Source organism: Mytilus californianus, unplaced genomic scaffold (assembly GCF_021869535.1).
Source record: "Mytilus californianus isolate M0D057914Y unplaced genomic scaffold, xbMytCali1.0.p SCAF_4, whole genome shotgun sequence".
NCBI classification, from domain to species: Eukaryota; Metazoa; Mollusca; class Bivalvia; order Mytilida; family Mytilidae; genus Mytilus; species Mytilus californianus.
The window spans coordinates 42872665-42888718 of record NW_026262690.1 but is presented as its reverse complement, the minus strand read 5'-3'; the positions used below and the strand labels follow the sequence as shown (position 1 = coordinate 42888718).

General features: G+C 33.3%; 1 protein-coding gene across 1 annotated transcript; it reads left to right on the top strand.

The window, feature by feature from the left end:
• The first annotated feature begins 7182 nt into the window (after positions 1 to 7182).
• On the top strand, positions 7183 to 15628 carry LOC127736931 (solute carrier family 25 member 45-like). The gene is made up of 5 exons (XM_052247495.1): positions 7183 to 7242; positions 9545 to 9607; positions 12709 to 12752; positions 13459 to 13539; positions 15377 to 15628. Exons 2-5 carry the CDS (start codon positions 9562 to 9564, stop codon positions 15626 to 15628), a joined length of 423 nt encoding a protein of 140 aa, XP_052103455.1. The 5' UTR covers positions 7183 to 7242; positions 9545 to 9561.
• Positions 15629 to 16054: the final 426 nt, after the last annotated feature.

The following is a 16054-nucleotide window of genomic DNA, read 5'->3' as shown; positions in this document are numbered from 1 at the left end:
TTGTTCGCGCCAGAATTCATAAATTATACAAATACAGATCGTTGCATTACAGATCATTACATTCTGTTAATACTGCTGCCGCTGGTCTAAAGAAGTCGTGGAAACTAAATGGACTGGAAAGCGGGGACACTTTTTTTTGGTAGATGGGATTTATATAAACTAGTTCTTATATGTCTATATTGATTGTTCCGTGTATACTTTAATCAAGTTAACCTATAAACTTTTAAGGACTAGCAAATTTTTGAATGCCACATCCAATTATCATTAAAATGAGACGAGCGTTACATGTGAAAGGAGATGAAGTACAAACTGTATGACTTAGAGGACTACGGGTTCTTCTACACATTCAATTAAAAAAAACAAAGGTCGCCTTAAACAATGAATCGTGAGAATGACTACATGGACCATTGAATGCAGAAGTTGTGTTAACTGTTATTAATCAGTGGAATAATTCGATGATAGTTTAGTTTTGATCGCACCAAATGTTCATATCGGAGGATGATAAAAAGGAATAAACGTAAAATAAGAATTTGATTTCAAAATGAACGAAAAGTATTTGTAACTCGTGAACAGTATAGAGTAATGGTTTACATTATTCACATCATTCACGTTGAATAATGATCTTTCAGCACCAACACACTTGGAATAAAAAGTTAATAAAAAGGTTGCGGAAAAACACACTCACATGAATATTTTTTTCTGGTTCTCTACTGATTGGGGTGATCATGAGTGTTGGATAATCACAAAACTATAACTTCAGCCAACAATGTATTTATGCGCATGTCCTCGAACGAGGATCTTCGAATTCAGGTGTCAGATGCTGATCCAGGATTTTTAAAAAGGGGAGGGGAAACTAGGCAACGTTAGGAGTCCGACATGTAAAAGGTCTATGCATTAACATTATATATAGTTCCATAAGCCCCCCCCCTCAAAAGATTGGTTTTGAGATTTGGCCAACGTATTACACACGGTATATCACATCCTCATGTTTACTGTATTATAAGAAGATGTGATATGATAATCAATGAGCCAACTCTCCACCAAGACCTAATGACGTAGAAGTTATCAACTGAAGGTCACCGTATGACCTTCAACAATGGGCAAAGCCCATACCGCATAGTAAGCCATAAAAGGCCCCGAAATGACAAATGTAAAACAATTCAAATAAATGGAGAATGTGTCCATGGGACACAGATGAAGCTCCCGCTTGCATTTAACGTTATAACGGGACATAACTAGAGAAATGTAAAAGTGACGCCACCAAAATTGGAACTTGATCTGTGTTTTATGGTAATAAGCATTGTGTGTATGTTTCATAACATTTGGTTGAGGAAACGAAAAATTCAGCAATTTTCAATTTATAAAGGGGCATAACTCAGGAACGGTAAAAGTGACGCAACCCAAATTCGAACTTGATCTGTGTTTTGTGGTAATAAGCTTTACAGTTTTAACATGGCATTTGGTCAAGGGAAACTTAAGTTAGAGAACGGAAACCAATTTAGGGACGTACGGACGTACATACGGACAGGAGTAAACCTTAATGCTCCCTCCGCTACGGCGGGGGCATAAAAATTTAAAAAATATTGTGTTTTTCACGCTCTATATAAATTTTAGTATAAAATCGTCCTAAAAAAATTGTTTCCTCCGCTCGGCGGTATATATTTAATTATTGGGAATTACGCCCCTCTGGATCCGCTCCTGATATAGTTAATATCTGAAAAGTTTTATTTAAGTATTATTATGTGGTTTAGAAGGAGAACGGATACAGATGTGTACTATAGTGTGAATATGTGACATTCAGACAAGGTCCATGTCAACCTAACATTTCCCTTTGGTTTATGTACAAAATGGCACATCACTTTTATTCTGTATTTTTACTGTTTTGATATTGTAGCACTTAGAAAATTTCGTAATACACAGGCCTACAGAAGGGGTCATAAACCTTAAACACTGACCTAAAAAAACATTCATTTGTTTTTTAAAGTCAGGAGTGGGTATATTTTTCTTTTAAATATATACAATATTCCAATCTATGAGAGCATTTGATATTTAGTGTTGAATTAGAACAGGATTAAAAAGATTACTCTGGATAAATATAATGAGATTAAATTGTCAAATACTACTACGTACCATACTTAATCGTGTTACACATTCTTAATCAGATCTACAAAATGGCTGCAGTGTCAGATCACTGGACAAAATTTTAATAAACGAAAACAAGATGGAAAATATTTAGTGGAACAATGATTGGAATTCCTCCCAAGCATTTATATGAGGTATCTATAGCAACATAGTATATGGGGTAGTGAACTAAACTTTCAAAATTGCTTCAAAGCTCTTATACTGTTCGTGAAGCTTCACATTTTTTTACGAGTCACTGAAAGAGTTGGCAAACAGTTTCACATGTCAGTTTTTCAAATGCTTACACTACAGAATATAAACTAGAAGGGGCCTCGGTGGTCGAGTGGTCTAAGTAAGTATCACTAGCATGTTAACACTGAGGTTGTGAATTCGATTCCCGCACGTGGCAGGTGCGCTCGACTTCAATCTTAATTGACAAAGATTGTAAGTTTTCCTACCGTAGGTCGGTGGCTCTGTCTCCGGGCACTCCGGCTTCTGTCACCAATAAAAACCGACCGCCACGAAATATCACAATAGTGTTGAAAGTGGCGTTAAAGGTTCATGTGGACCCTATGGCTAAAATGACTGCGTTTTCACCTCAAAATTTACTCTGAGTACAGACAAACCTGTGTATCTGGAAAAGTTTTAAGGCATAGCATTCAAATGCATTTTATGTTATAGAAAATTAAAAACTTAAGGAAGCTCCCATTTGATTTTTATGGGGGGTGGGGGCTAGGATGAAATTTGAAAAAAAGGCAGGACAGGAGTTTTGAGTAAAAAAAAGGCAAAATGAGCAACTTGGCCAAAAAAAAGTCAGGATGACAATTTATGTAAAAAAAGTCAGGATAAACTAATAAAAAAAAGGCAGGACCGAATAGAGTGAAAAATAAAAAGGCAGGACAGAACAGAGATTACAACTAAAAAAAACACAGGACAAAATTTTTCATCCTAGCCCCTATAAAAATCAAATGGTAGCTCCCTAACTGGATGATGCATTGCACTTTCTTTCGTTCCTACCAAAGGTGCCAAATAAACAAAGTTGGGAAAGAGGTTTGAGAACTTCCCCACAGGTAATAATTGAAGTGAACTGTATTGATTGACATGGACAATTGAGGGACAATAGATACCGGACAATAATTGTAAACTGTGTCACTGACTGGACCATATCAAGTGACACTCAACTGTTTGTTAATGTTATCATCTTCTGCAAGAACAAAAAGAAGTGCACAGCAAAATCCAGTTAAGTTTTTAATTTTCTAAATTATTAAATGCATTTGAATTCTAGTTACCTAGAGCATGCTATGCCTTAAAACTTTTCCAAATACACAGGTTTGTCTGTACTCAGAGTAAATTTTGAGGTGAAAACGCAGTCGTTTCATCCAAAGGGTTCACATGAAACTTAAACTCAAACCAATCAATAAACTAGTGCATATATTCTGTGTTATTTTGTGAGTGTGTTGATTTGTCTGTTATAATAATAACAAGCAATCTCCAAGTACTAGTAGATGTACTGTTTGCAGTTTACGCTACCTTGTGTGTGGTGTGATGGACTTCATTGTTTTTTTTTCTGCATTTGAGAATAAAAACTTCAAAGATTTATTCACGTTGAAACATGCAACATTTAAACAAAATAAATAACAGAAATAACCGAAAATATATTGGATACTAATGAGAACTAATGTGTAGTCAATCTATAGACCACGGCACAGGGGCTTTGGGCATATACCCCATTTTTTCTTATTCCTTTAATTTGTGTTTAATTTTTTTATGGTAAATATTCTTTAATATTTTTACATATATATATTACTTAAGTGTTTTGGTTCTTATTCAAATGATATTACAGTAACTGTTAGTTTATACATTTTTCTCCCCTTTTTTATTGTTGAAAAATATTTACTAAAAAAAATAAACATTAAATGAAAAAGGAAAAGAAACAAGGAGGCCATTCCCAAAGCGCCAGATGGCCATTAACAATTGAGAATTTTAAAGTTAAACTGGACATGTAAATACGTTCGATTCCTCATTAACGCCTTTGCAATACGCACTAACATGTTTAAAAACATCTATTTCATCATTGTTTTTTTCAATTTACTATATTGTAGCTTTGTCTGTTGAAGATGATCTATTAAAAAGTGTAAACCATGGGGGACACTCAAAATTTACCGACTCTTCAAGACAAGAGACTTACATATATGTCAAAGATAACTCGTAGAACAAGAAAAATTACTCAGATTGAAAATGACATGTTGTCCCGAAAGAATGATGTTTATTCCAAATGTCTAAATAAAGAAAAACAAAGTTTGAACTATAGGACTTGGCAACGTGCCAAACCATTCCGAGAATCACTTCTTCATGCTCGTAGTATACAGAAATGTATGAAAAAACACAAAATATGTGACTGTTTCATAAATACACCAGAATTTAATTATGGGATGTATGGCGGACTCCGTCTGCGGTCGTTGAGACACGAAATCGAGCAAACAATTAAAGAAGCACATCCAAGAGTTCGGCGTCAGCGTGACGTGAAAAAATTACTTGCTGACGGAAAGGAAGACGGAAGACTGGTTGATTATGATAAAGTTCAGAAGACTCTTGACAACATCATAAATAGACAATATGAAACAAACCTTTTTGGTTTGACATGGAGCCCAACTGGATATGATTTTAAGGGAAATAACACCGGTCTACGTTTACCACCACTTACAATGTCAAGAGAAAAATCCAGAGAATTTCGCAGACCGAAGTCTGGAGGAGTTCAAAATCGACATAAAACGTTCATGATAGAACCATCAACTACAAGGTTTTAGTTACCTTTGTTGATGCATGACACATTAACAAACCGAACCATGCACGCAAAGAGTCATAGTTGGAATTACTTCATGCATTAAACATTCTTAATTTGTGAAGTGCAATTTAATTTATCAAACTTTCTCTGAATTAAAGTAAACACATATTTACAGTCGTTCCGATTATATCAAGTATAAAAATTTACTGGTCTTTTTGGCATGTAATGCATTCATATTGACTCTTATATTAGCTCATAGTAGTTATCCAAATCACATGCACGAGTTAAGACATGTGCCTTAATTCAACAGATACATATTTGAAGCCAACACCAAATTTGAAAAAAGAGGAGTAGGGTATATGCCAATAAGATTGTAACCCAATAACACATGTTACCCAAAATAGTCATGAAAAACTCACCATATATATATGCAACTTTCATCAACTTTTAAGCATCACCAACTTAATGCAAATTCCAATTAAGCCCGAGTTAAAACAAGACAATAAATTCAGCAGAGATTCTTAAATATCTAAAGTCAAATTTTCGCTGGTTAAAATAGGAAGGAGAGTGACATCTACAAACAAGATTCTGTATTTTGGCCATGAAGGGAACATGTTATATTCATTAAAAAGCGAGTTATGTTTTACATGGGCACATATTTTGCTGATTCAAAAGACACAAATCATAATAGAGATGTAGAGTTTCAATATGCCTAAGGTAAGCAAACGTTAACACCAAAAGTGTACTGTGCATAACAGTTTTGATCACTAAAATTGTTTAGGTATTTGTTTCTTCTAAATAACGTTATGCGAATAATCAAATCTGATATTTATTAACATTTACCGTTTTCATAGGATAAAACTAAACGGCTTGAAACAGTCGAAATGAAATTGTTATTAATAATTTATAAACAATAGAATAGTTAAACCCACTTATGAGTAGAGAACCGATTTTAATTGTCCATGTATAGTATAGTCAACTGCAGTAATTTCTATTCACCATATTCATCTTATTTGAATTGACCTAGCAATATCGTTTTTTGAAATCGAAAAAGGTAAGTATTGCGATTTTCAATTAAAAATTGTTGTTAAGGGTGTAAATGTTATCTAAAACTATCATACTTCTGATTTGGTGAGACTTGATATGCAAATTTAAATATGACAGTGTGTGCTATTTCAATTTTGTGAAAACATTAGATAATTAAACCGAGAGAAAAAATGTGTTATGTGTGTATTTTAGTCTAGATGACATCTAATTAACCATCGAGGTGACCTCCGAAGACTGTCGACGATCATATAACCCGATATAAACATAAATATAGATATAAATCGACAGCGAACACGTGCAATTGGATTAATTTTTCTAGGTCTGTTTGATTTCATATTACAGGTTTTAAAAAAAATGTGTTAATCATCGTGTTTACCTGTATAAGAATGAGTGTTTGTGGATCGAATCAGTCAACCAAATGGTTTACCCTTGTTTCACTTTCAATGTTGACATTCTTTTCCTTTTATTAGCTGAACACGCCTTGTTTGCGCGTAACCCATCTCCAGCTAATGGGTTAAATTGAAGGTCACATGAATACGAATTCAATCAGGTCGAATTATTCACTTGCAAGAGAAAAAAAATCATTAGCGATGATTCAGTCAGTGGCGGATCCAGAAATTTTCATAGGGGGCACCAACTGCTAAAGAGGGGCCCGCTCCAGTCATGCTTCAGTGATTTCCTATATAATCAACAAATTTTTTCCCACAAAAAGGGGTGGGGGGGCTGGCACCCTCCCTCCCCCTAAATCCGTCTCGGATTCTTAGCTTATTTTGACATAATTGAACAAAAACTGGCTGCTAAAAGCGAATTATTAATTCACTATTTCACTTTCATTAATGATTGAACAAAAAAAAATGTTTAAATCTCGTAGCTAATGCCCCTTAAATATGAAATATTCGTCTCTTTACGCTGGGAACAGTATATCAATATATATGTTCCTGCTTTACGTCATATAAAATATGGAATTACATTTTTGTACTTTTATAAACAGTTGTTTGCTAAAACAGCATTTTTGCTAGATTGATTTTATATTTATTGAAAACATTGTATATAAAAGCTATTAATTACCGAGTAATTCAACAAAAAAATTTGATAATATAATTCATACTTTTGAGATTATCCCTTATATACTCTAGACTCTCGACATTGTAAACATTTATCACACATATGTAATGTACACAGGTTATAATTTAAATATCAGATTGTAATTATTGACAGTGATACTAGATAATCACAGGTACACAAAACAACTAGATTCTCCACACATACATAGTAAAATATTTGTATCGGTAAGTCGTCTTAATATAACATGATAATAGTATCGTTTATGATAGCTCCCAGATAGACACGGTTCTGAAGATAATTGAGTATTTCTGTCTCTGTCCAGTGTCATAGAACAGAGGTAGGGAAAGCGAAAGCACCTCGCAATCACGCCTTCCAAATGCACGATGGCTAAATATTTTGTTTTTGCAAAAGCTTATGGAACTGTTTAGTCTGTTAATAGATGTATGTTTCATGATACATCTGTGGTATGTTAGTACATTGACAAGATTAAGATCAGTCTCAATCCCGTAATGCCTCTTCAACTAGAAAGGTCATAGCATGGTAACTACACATGATGCTTACAATCCTAGTAAGTATGAAAAGTTGTTGGGCTAAATTAAGGTCTCGGGTGTCATGCTACAATAGGCAAACAGTCCCATAAATCCCACATGAACAGTCATATCAAAATAGCAGTATGGTCAACTACACACGATGACAAACATTAAGATATGAAAGATAATAAACTGGCACCAGGTGCCATAATTCTACAGTTGACTCAAAATGATTAAATTTTCCCGTAAAATTTATCCAATCAATATGGCGATATAGTATTGTATTAGTATAGAATACAAGCACAATGAAAAAATCCCCCTAAGTATGAAATCTTACAACGAATGGTCACAGTGAAGTAGCGTTCAGAAGGTGTCATTATACTTTAAAAAGGCAAAAACTGGTTCTAATTCCACTTAGTCCGAAATTGCTCTGACGTCTGACGACCTTTTAAGACTTGTTGGGGCCGTACTGAAAAGGCCATCATGCAGACTTCAGAACAATCTCGGATTACATCCCACTACTCCCACTTTAACAGTAAAAAATTGTGATATAGTATGGTCACTTATGTACGATACAAATCAATCTAGTATACACGCTTTCGAACAAATAGTATCTGCGAAGACATTTAACGTTCACATTTAATTTGTTAAGAACGGATGAAAATTGCAGATCCTTGCCATTTTCAAAATTTGTTAACGAATGCCAAAATGTGAACTTTTCAATCAAATTTTGAAGCAAAAAGTTTGATACCTAAAATGATATGGTTTTCGATTTCATTTAAATGAATATGTTGTCGATCTTTTTAGGGGTTGGGAGGATATTAGTAACAATAAATAAGTCGAGAAAATTAAATTGATTATATAAGAAGGTCCCATTGCAATTTTATGGAGTTTTAACGAAGAAGTCAACGGAGGCTGTGTGGTTATGTCACCTCAATTTTTAAACTTATTTTGAAGCAAGAAATCATATATCTGAACTGAAATTTAAAACATTTTTTATTGTAAAAATGAAAATACTGTAAAATGCGGGGTTGTGAGGTAAAATACACAATGTAACAAAAAAGTTATGACCGTTTAATCTATGTACCCCGTTCATTTTCATTGATAATCAATCTGCCAATAATGATATACAACTGAAGTGTAAAAGTCACGTGATGACCGCGAAAGAATTGTTAAACGTGCTGTTTTCAATTTTTTTTGGATATGCGGAGAAACAAGAATTTGCACGCGCTTGTCGCGTTTAAGGATACTCCCAAAGTATCGGAAACTTGAACAGAACAGGAAGTATGTGATGGACTAATCCAGAAAGCTCTGACATGTTTCAAGTCATCACCCACTATCTTCAGTAGTGCTGGATAAATGCGCAATGCAAATATAAAGTTCTTTAACAATATTTAAAACAAAGTATTGGCAAACATGACGTAAAAGGTGTCCGCATGCTTGATCCTTAAAGTGGCCACAACTCATAACAGTTAGGCTGCTGACCAAATATGACATCATTCTGTTCGATTTTTTTTTAGTAAAGTGAGATGAACAACAGACAAGGTGATTACAACTCTGCTTGTAAAATAAATCGGTGATAAAATAGAATTATCTGTCTTATACGGAAGCCGGTAAGTGTCAGGGTGTAGTTTTATTTTTAAACCGTTATAACGACTTCGCTAACTTGTTATAACGACTTTTAACAAAATAAAACGACACCCTGACACTAACCGGCTTCCATAGAAATCCATAAACCGTACAGTATATAATACTCTTTTTACATACGAAATTATAAATACAAAATATAAAATTTATATTTAGATTCGTGACCGAAATTGATTATATTATATAATTGTTTCTAACTCTGTTATTATTTTCAATATTTCTAACAAGAACCATGTCACCCTTCACTGCGATGAACCAGCACAGAATTTGAAAAATCTAAATGACGGTTGTTAAACGGTTAAATATTCTCTTGTTGAACCGGATGGACAAACGATAATTTCTGTTTCAGAGTAGTCGATCACAGTTATGACAGAACACGTTATACCTGATTATATAGCTGGAGCAATTGGAGGTATGTACAAACATTGTTGTAAAGAGACATGTATTTGTTTCACTCACAGAGAGGTATGTACAAACATTGTTGTAAAGAGACATGTATTTGTTTCACTCACAGAGAGGTATGTACAAACATTGTTGTAAAGAGACATGTATTTGTTTCACTCGCAGAATCAAAATGTGAAATTTGTTAAAACCTTCTGATATTCAAATATCAAAGTGTTTTTAAAATCCATCATAAAGTTATGCACATTTGGGATCAAATGTCGTTTACTTGAGAAATCAAAGGGCAATGTAACCCGACCACTGGTTTTCAGTGAGTTGCAGGGATAAAAATAGAAAAGTGATATAGAATTGTCTTCTATCGAAATCTGTTAAAATCATTCCATTTGATTAATCCGACCTTGAAAAATAAAAGTTAAATGTCTCTTAGGAAAATATAGTCCGAGATTGCTCTGATGTCTGACTCCCTTGTTTGAACACTTATGTATTATAAAAGAAGGATACGAACTGAAATTCACCTGTTATTAAATACATATATAGTATAAATTGTAAAGACAATACTGAAGTGTATTTTGAAATATAAATACTATACCTAAAAGTTGTGACGTGTTTTATCAGAGTACGGATTAAAGACATGTTTGAGCGAGGAAAATAATCAGTCCTGTTTTAATAGGGGTAGAAATTGGACAGCGATAAGCGAAGGGAGCACATTTGAGAGTTTGTCTTGAAGCTTTTTTAGAATGGTAATAAACTAGGAAGCAGTACATGAAATGTATACTGTAGCACGGCTACTTGTGAACTTTTTGTGATGGGAGTATTATAATATGTGCCCTTTAGTTCCAACGCTACAAAAAGTAAGATAAACTAGTACCTTACAAGCAGAAAATTGAACTTCGATGAAATATAAAGCTCAATCCAATTTTTACAAAGCACAAGATATATGTCATTATTAACTCGGACCTAACATTTAAGAGAACAGTAGATTAGTAAACTTAACCTCAGTAACATTTTGGACAGAAAACCAACGAATTTTAAAGCGATTATTGACTTATTTGTCAATCTTTTTTCCATGTTCTTTTATATCTTACAACGCGGAAAACGATTATGTACGCATTCGCAGTAGATTGAATTTTTTTAATGTAAAAAAGTTGAAAAGGTCAGAAAGCTCAGAACCCTTTAGAACTGATCATTTAAACTGACGATAAACCTTGAGAATTTCTTAAGTTTGAATGCTAAAATACCCTTCATACATATGTGTAAAGGATTACAGGGGTATTTGTCAGTGAGCCAGCACCTCAGAGTACAAAACAGACAATAGTTTACAGGTTTTTATACGGTTTGCAACAATTGACGTGACTATACATTTTGACAATCTCTAAATCGGCAAAAATGAAGATATAACAACGGTATAAAAGTTAAAAAAAAGACAATTAACAGCAAAAAAGGAAAGAAATCAATAGCATACCACCGAATACTCTCAGTTGCTGAAAGCAAGCTTATAATTCCTAACCATAACGTCCAATGAAGAGAAACGTGTAATTTGATATAGATATGAACCTAGCTGCTTTGTACTAGACGTTTATTTTCTATTTAGAGATTGCTTTATCAATATAATACATGATACATATTTATTATAAGGTTAAATCCTAACTACTCTTCTGCCTGTCGATACTTTTATTTTTGGCATTACACAAGTCATGTCTTCTTTGACTATCCATGGCGTTAACACACTAAATCCCTGGGATGTGTTTTAATTGATTTTAGTCTCTGGTGCATGATTTTTTATTATTAATTGTTTTTGGCTTTTAACTAGCTTTCAGTAACTGCGAGTACTCTCAAATCGTACTTTCTTGTTTATTTGACCTGTTGACACAATTTTAATGCAATTCTGTTATTCAATATTTACTTATTTTGTGTTATATCTCGATTCACTATTTTTATTATGTACCACCTTTGATAAGTATTTAGTATGACGATAAATTTTCACTTCTGTACTCGTACTGTGGACAACAAATTTATTTATTTGGTAAAAAATGTTTCCGTACTCCTGACAACAAATTATTATATTTAAATTTACCTGTGTACGTTATTTTATTTAACGCCAATTTGTCACAGGTTAGAGTCGTCTTTTTGACATTGTTCCTACATCTTTTTTTTTATTTATATTGTATCTATAATGTGTCATAGATCAAACTTATTCGTTCAGTGTATGTTTACTTGTTTTTGTTAATATGTCTTTTTGATCGAGTTAAGCCATTTCAATTGATATTTCATAGTGTTTCTTTTTATGCTGTAATGTTACACTACTGTTTCAGTTTGGGTGAAGGTTGGCGCCTGTTAAAACGTTTAAACCCGCTACATTTGAATGCACCTGTCCTAAGTCAGGAGCCTGTTGTTCAGTGGGTGTCGTTTGTTGTTGTGGTTCATAAGAGTTTCTCGTTTCTCGTTTTTTTATATACTAGTAAATTAAACCGTTGGTTTGCTGTTTGAATTGTTTTACACTAATCATTTTGGGGCCCTTTATAGCTTGCTGTTCGGTGTGAGCCAAGGCTCCGTGTTGAAGGCCGTACTTTGACCTATAATTGTTTACTTTTTATACATTGTGACTTGGATGGAGAGTTACCTCATTGGCACTCATACCACATCTTCTTATTGATATTGACACAACGAGCCGATTTTCATAACGTGTTTATTCATAAGGAAACAGTCCACACGATGTCAAATTATTATTCCGGGACATATTCCGGCCACTCAGAGCCGACCAGTCTTTATTTTTAGTGTTAAATGTTTCGGTTTTGCAGAGAAGCAATGACATTAATTGTCAAGACTGGTTAACATGACCAGCATTTGAGTCGGGCATGCTTCTAGAGACCATCGAGGCGGTTTTGTGGTATACAGTGTATCAGTTTATAAGACTTTTTTATGTTATAATTCGCTTCTTTCTTTCTTTTTTTATTAGCTTAACGAGGCTTTTTGTCATTTCTTAAATTCCTGTTATTGTTGGCCTTAATCTTTGGAGTGATAATTATTAATTTCCCATTACCCGAGCTTTGCCACAGTGTAATCAGAACCACCTATGTCTAGTGTCAGATATAATGTTAAATTATTTTCCAGGAGCTTCCGGGCTTGTACTTGGACATCCATTTGACACAACAAAGGTATATGTAACTATACTTCTAATATTGAAGTAGCAATATAATGCAACTGTCACTATCTGGAGCAATGTCAAACAGATACATAGAGTGCATTTATTTCTAACCAAAATTTTGTAAACGTTGTGTGGCGTTTGTTGTTGTTTTCTAAACGCTACAAAAGTAGAAACAAATACATTGTTCAATCAGTGTTAACTGACCTGTTTGAACTTCCAATAATGCATGCACATGTTGTTGGTAAACAGATTTTTTGCAAACGTAGAAACAAATACATCGTTAAATCAGGTTGAAGTTAGAAACTAATGTAGCGTTTGTACTAACAAACGATGAACGACAAACTGTAGACGCATTTTTAGCGAGTGCATAGTTTGTCAAAGTTTATGTAAACTTTGCAAACGTATGTTAGAAACAAATGATAAAAAAATGTGCGCGCTTAGCCGTTTGCATCGTTTGTGTTAGAAAGAAATGCACTTATAGATCAGAAGTCGCACCTCCTTTTACTCACTATTATACATATATATTAAGCAACAGTTCAAAGTTTGTTATTTTTTCATTAAACTGTTTAAAAGCATGACTAATTTGCTTAATCACATCACAGTACTAGTATTAATAGGTAATATTTCTAATATTTAGACTTAATCCAGCCTATTTTGAAATTGATTTTATTTCACTATTGTTTAATTTTTACCTATTATTAACGATTTTACTTTAGGTACAATTACAGACGCAACATCATGGCAGTCAATACAAAGGACTTGTGGATGCTGTAAAAAATATAAGTCATCAAAGTTTGGTAGGTCTTAATTCTAATCCAATGATTGTATTAAAAAAAAATATTTATATTTGTCCTAAAATAAATTTTCTTCTGTCAAACTAAAATTTATCTTTATCTACAAAGTATCCCTTTTATTTGGATCTTCTATTCAATATACTAGTATGTGAAAGTCGTCTCTGCTTTAATGTAAAATGGGATACCGAAAACAGTGGACAAGGGATCAAAGCTACCAAAAAACTTGCAACTTGGTTAAAATTTACACACGCATTTCAAGCTCCTTAGGGTCAAAAGATACCAAATCAACTAAAAAAAAACCTGGTTCAGTGCATTCATCATCCAACTTGATGACCAAGGTTGAATGTTTTAGAACAAAGGTCTACCGAAAAGGTGCATAGCAGCACCTTCCATTGGATCGTTATTGACGATGTTTTAATTCATTCCAGGTGCGGTTTGGGGTGGGTCGCATCCGGCGTGCGTCTCCCTTTTATCGGGAATTATTTTTAAACATTGAATGTTCGGCCAAATTCCAGATCTGCTGAATATAATTACCATGCAAAAAGTACAAATACCATACCTGTTGATGTTCAATAAGCGGTCAAAGGTCACATATAGGTTAAAAGTTCAAATTAAAATTCATTATCGGAAGCCAGACCACGCAATGAATCAACATGGAAAAATAGTAAATATAAATACGTTAAATTTCCCCAAAAGACCCTCAATAGTAATGCATTTTTATAGAAAGCTATAACTTTAAATTCAAAAGCTTAATATTTACACTTTTCATTTTCCCAGTCTAAAACATCGTTAAGGACGAAGAATTTAAAATTTTAATTTTCGTTAAATAAGGGTCAAATTTTGAAAAGCTAATAAACAAAATGAAAATTTTTGTTTGTTACAAAATAAAGTAACTATAACACGAGAGAAAATGGGTACGATAAAGACCAATTTGCGTAAAAGTTTGTAATAAATGTGAGAAAGCAATGTCTTAACTTTTAATCATAAGATTGTCATTTGTAATTGTTTTAGTATAATTGATATTATTTCACACAAAAGAGCAAAATATTTCTTCTGGAAAAGATTTTGGCTCTCCAATGATAATGTTGACCTCATTTTAAACTGCATTGGCGTGATGGAATCTGGACCGATTAAATCTGTACAGTTGCAGAGATAAATTAAGTTATTTCATATCGGAAAAGAATTAGCTTCTCTTATTGGATAACAAGGGGCCACATGACATTCTTTATTTTTCAGTAATAAATTCCATCGGTCTTTAACAGAAAAAAAAAACGGACCAGAAAACTGACCGGTCGTTAACGGACTTTTACATGTTAATGACCAGTGGGACGTGGTTTCTCTGTTTAGAGTGATGTCCCTTTAATAAAACGCAATCGCGATTCGTTAATTATAGAATTATAGAAAACTTTATTTTGTATTCATATACTGAAAAATTGCACTTAAATGAATGGCAGTGACTTATAGTAATCACTATGACTGGTCTTCACTCTTTCCTATAGAAATCGTAAATTTATGAGAATTTTTAAAAACATGGTTCCTCAATGAAATAAACATAATAGTTATTGAAGAACTGGTCATTATCGTGATTCATGGACTGCCTTTAGGACAGTTCATATATCACGATAATGACCAGTTTTCAATAACTATTATGTAAATAATACTTCAATTGATTTCGTTTTCATTTAATCTGGATCTTTTGTATTATTACTTTAACGACCTTTTAGATTGAAATCATTGGCCGTCATTTAGCTTTAATTGTTTTGTGTTTGTACCTTTAATATTTAATGATTGTACCTTCAACTAGTTCTTAATTTTTGTAAATATACGGTTTTTTTTCCAGAATAAAGGATTTTTCCGTGGAATGTCTTATCCTTTATTTTCCTATGGTATAGTGAATTCCATATTTTTTGGTGTTTATGGTAATTCCCTAAAGTGGTTAGACAGACATGAATCTAACAAGAAATCGTCTTACCTCAACATATACTTGGCTGGTTGTATAGGTGGTGCAGCACAACTTGTAGCTCTCGTTCCTGTAGATTTAGTTAAAGTTGTATTGCAATCCCAGATCCCTCACGACACATCAGGTATGTAGAAAGGGATATGAGATAAGTATTTCGAACATGTTGATATAATATAAACGATAGTCTATCTATTTTTCATTTACTATTGTTAATTATTCATTTTTAGATGGTGACGTTCCCTTGTCACCATCTTATGGTGTTTATACATCTCAACTTATTCGATTCGCTCGTGTATGTAATAACGTATTTGATTTTAACGAAAGAAATCTCGGTTTTTCTGAAAAATTATTACACCAGGGTTTTCGATATCACAAACTAGTCAAAACATTTACTAAATTTTATCATCGGTACAAGGACATCATTCGTAAATATAAATTAACATGCAGACATCTTATACATTCAGGTATTTCACATCCAATCTTTTATGATAATATTCTTTACAAAGCACAAAAATGTCGGCATTCACCCCAAAAGCTAACCAAACCTTTAAACAGACT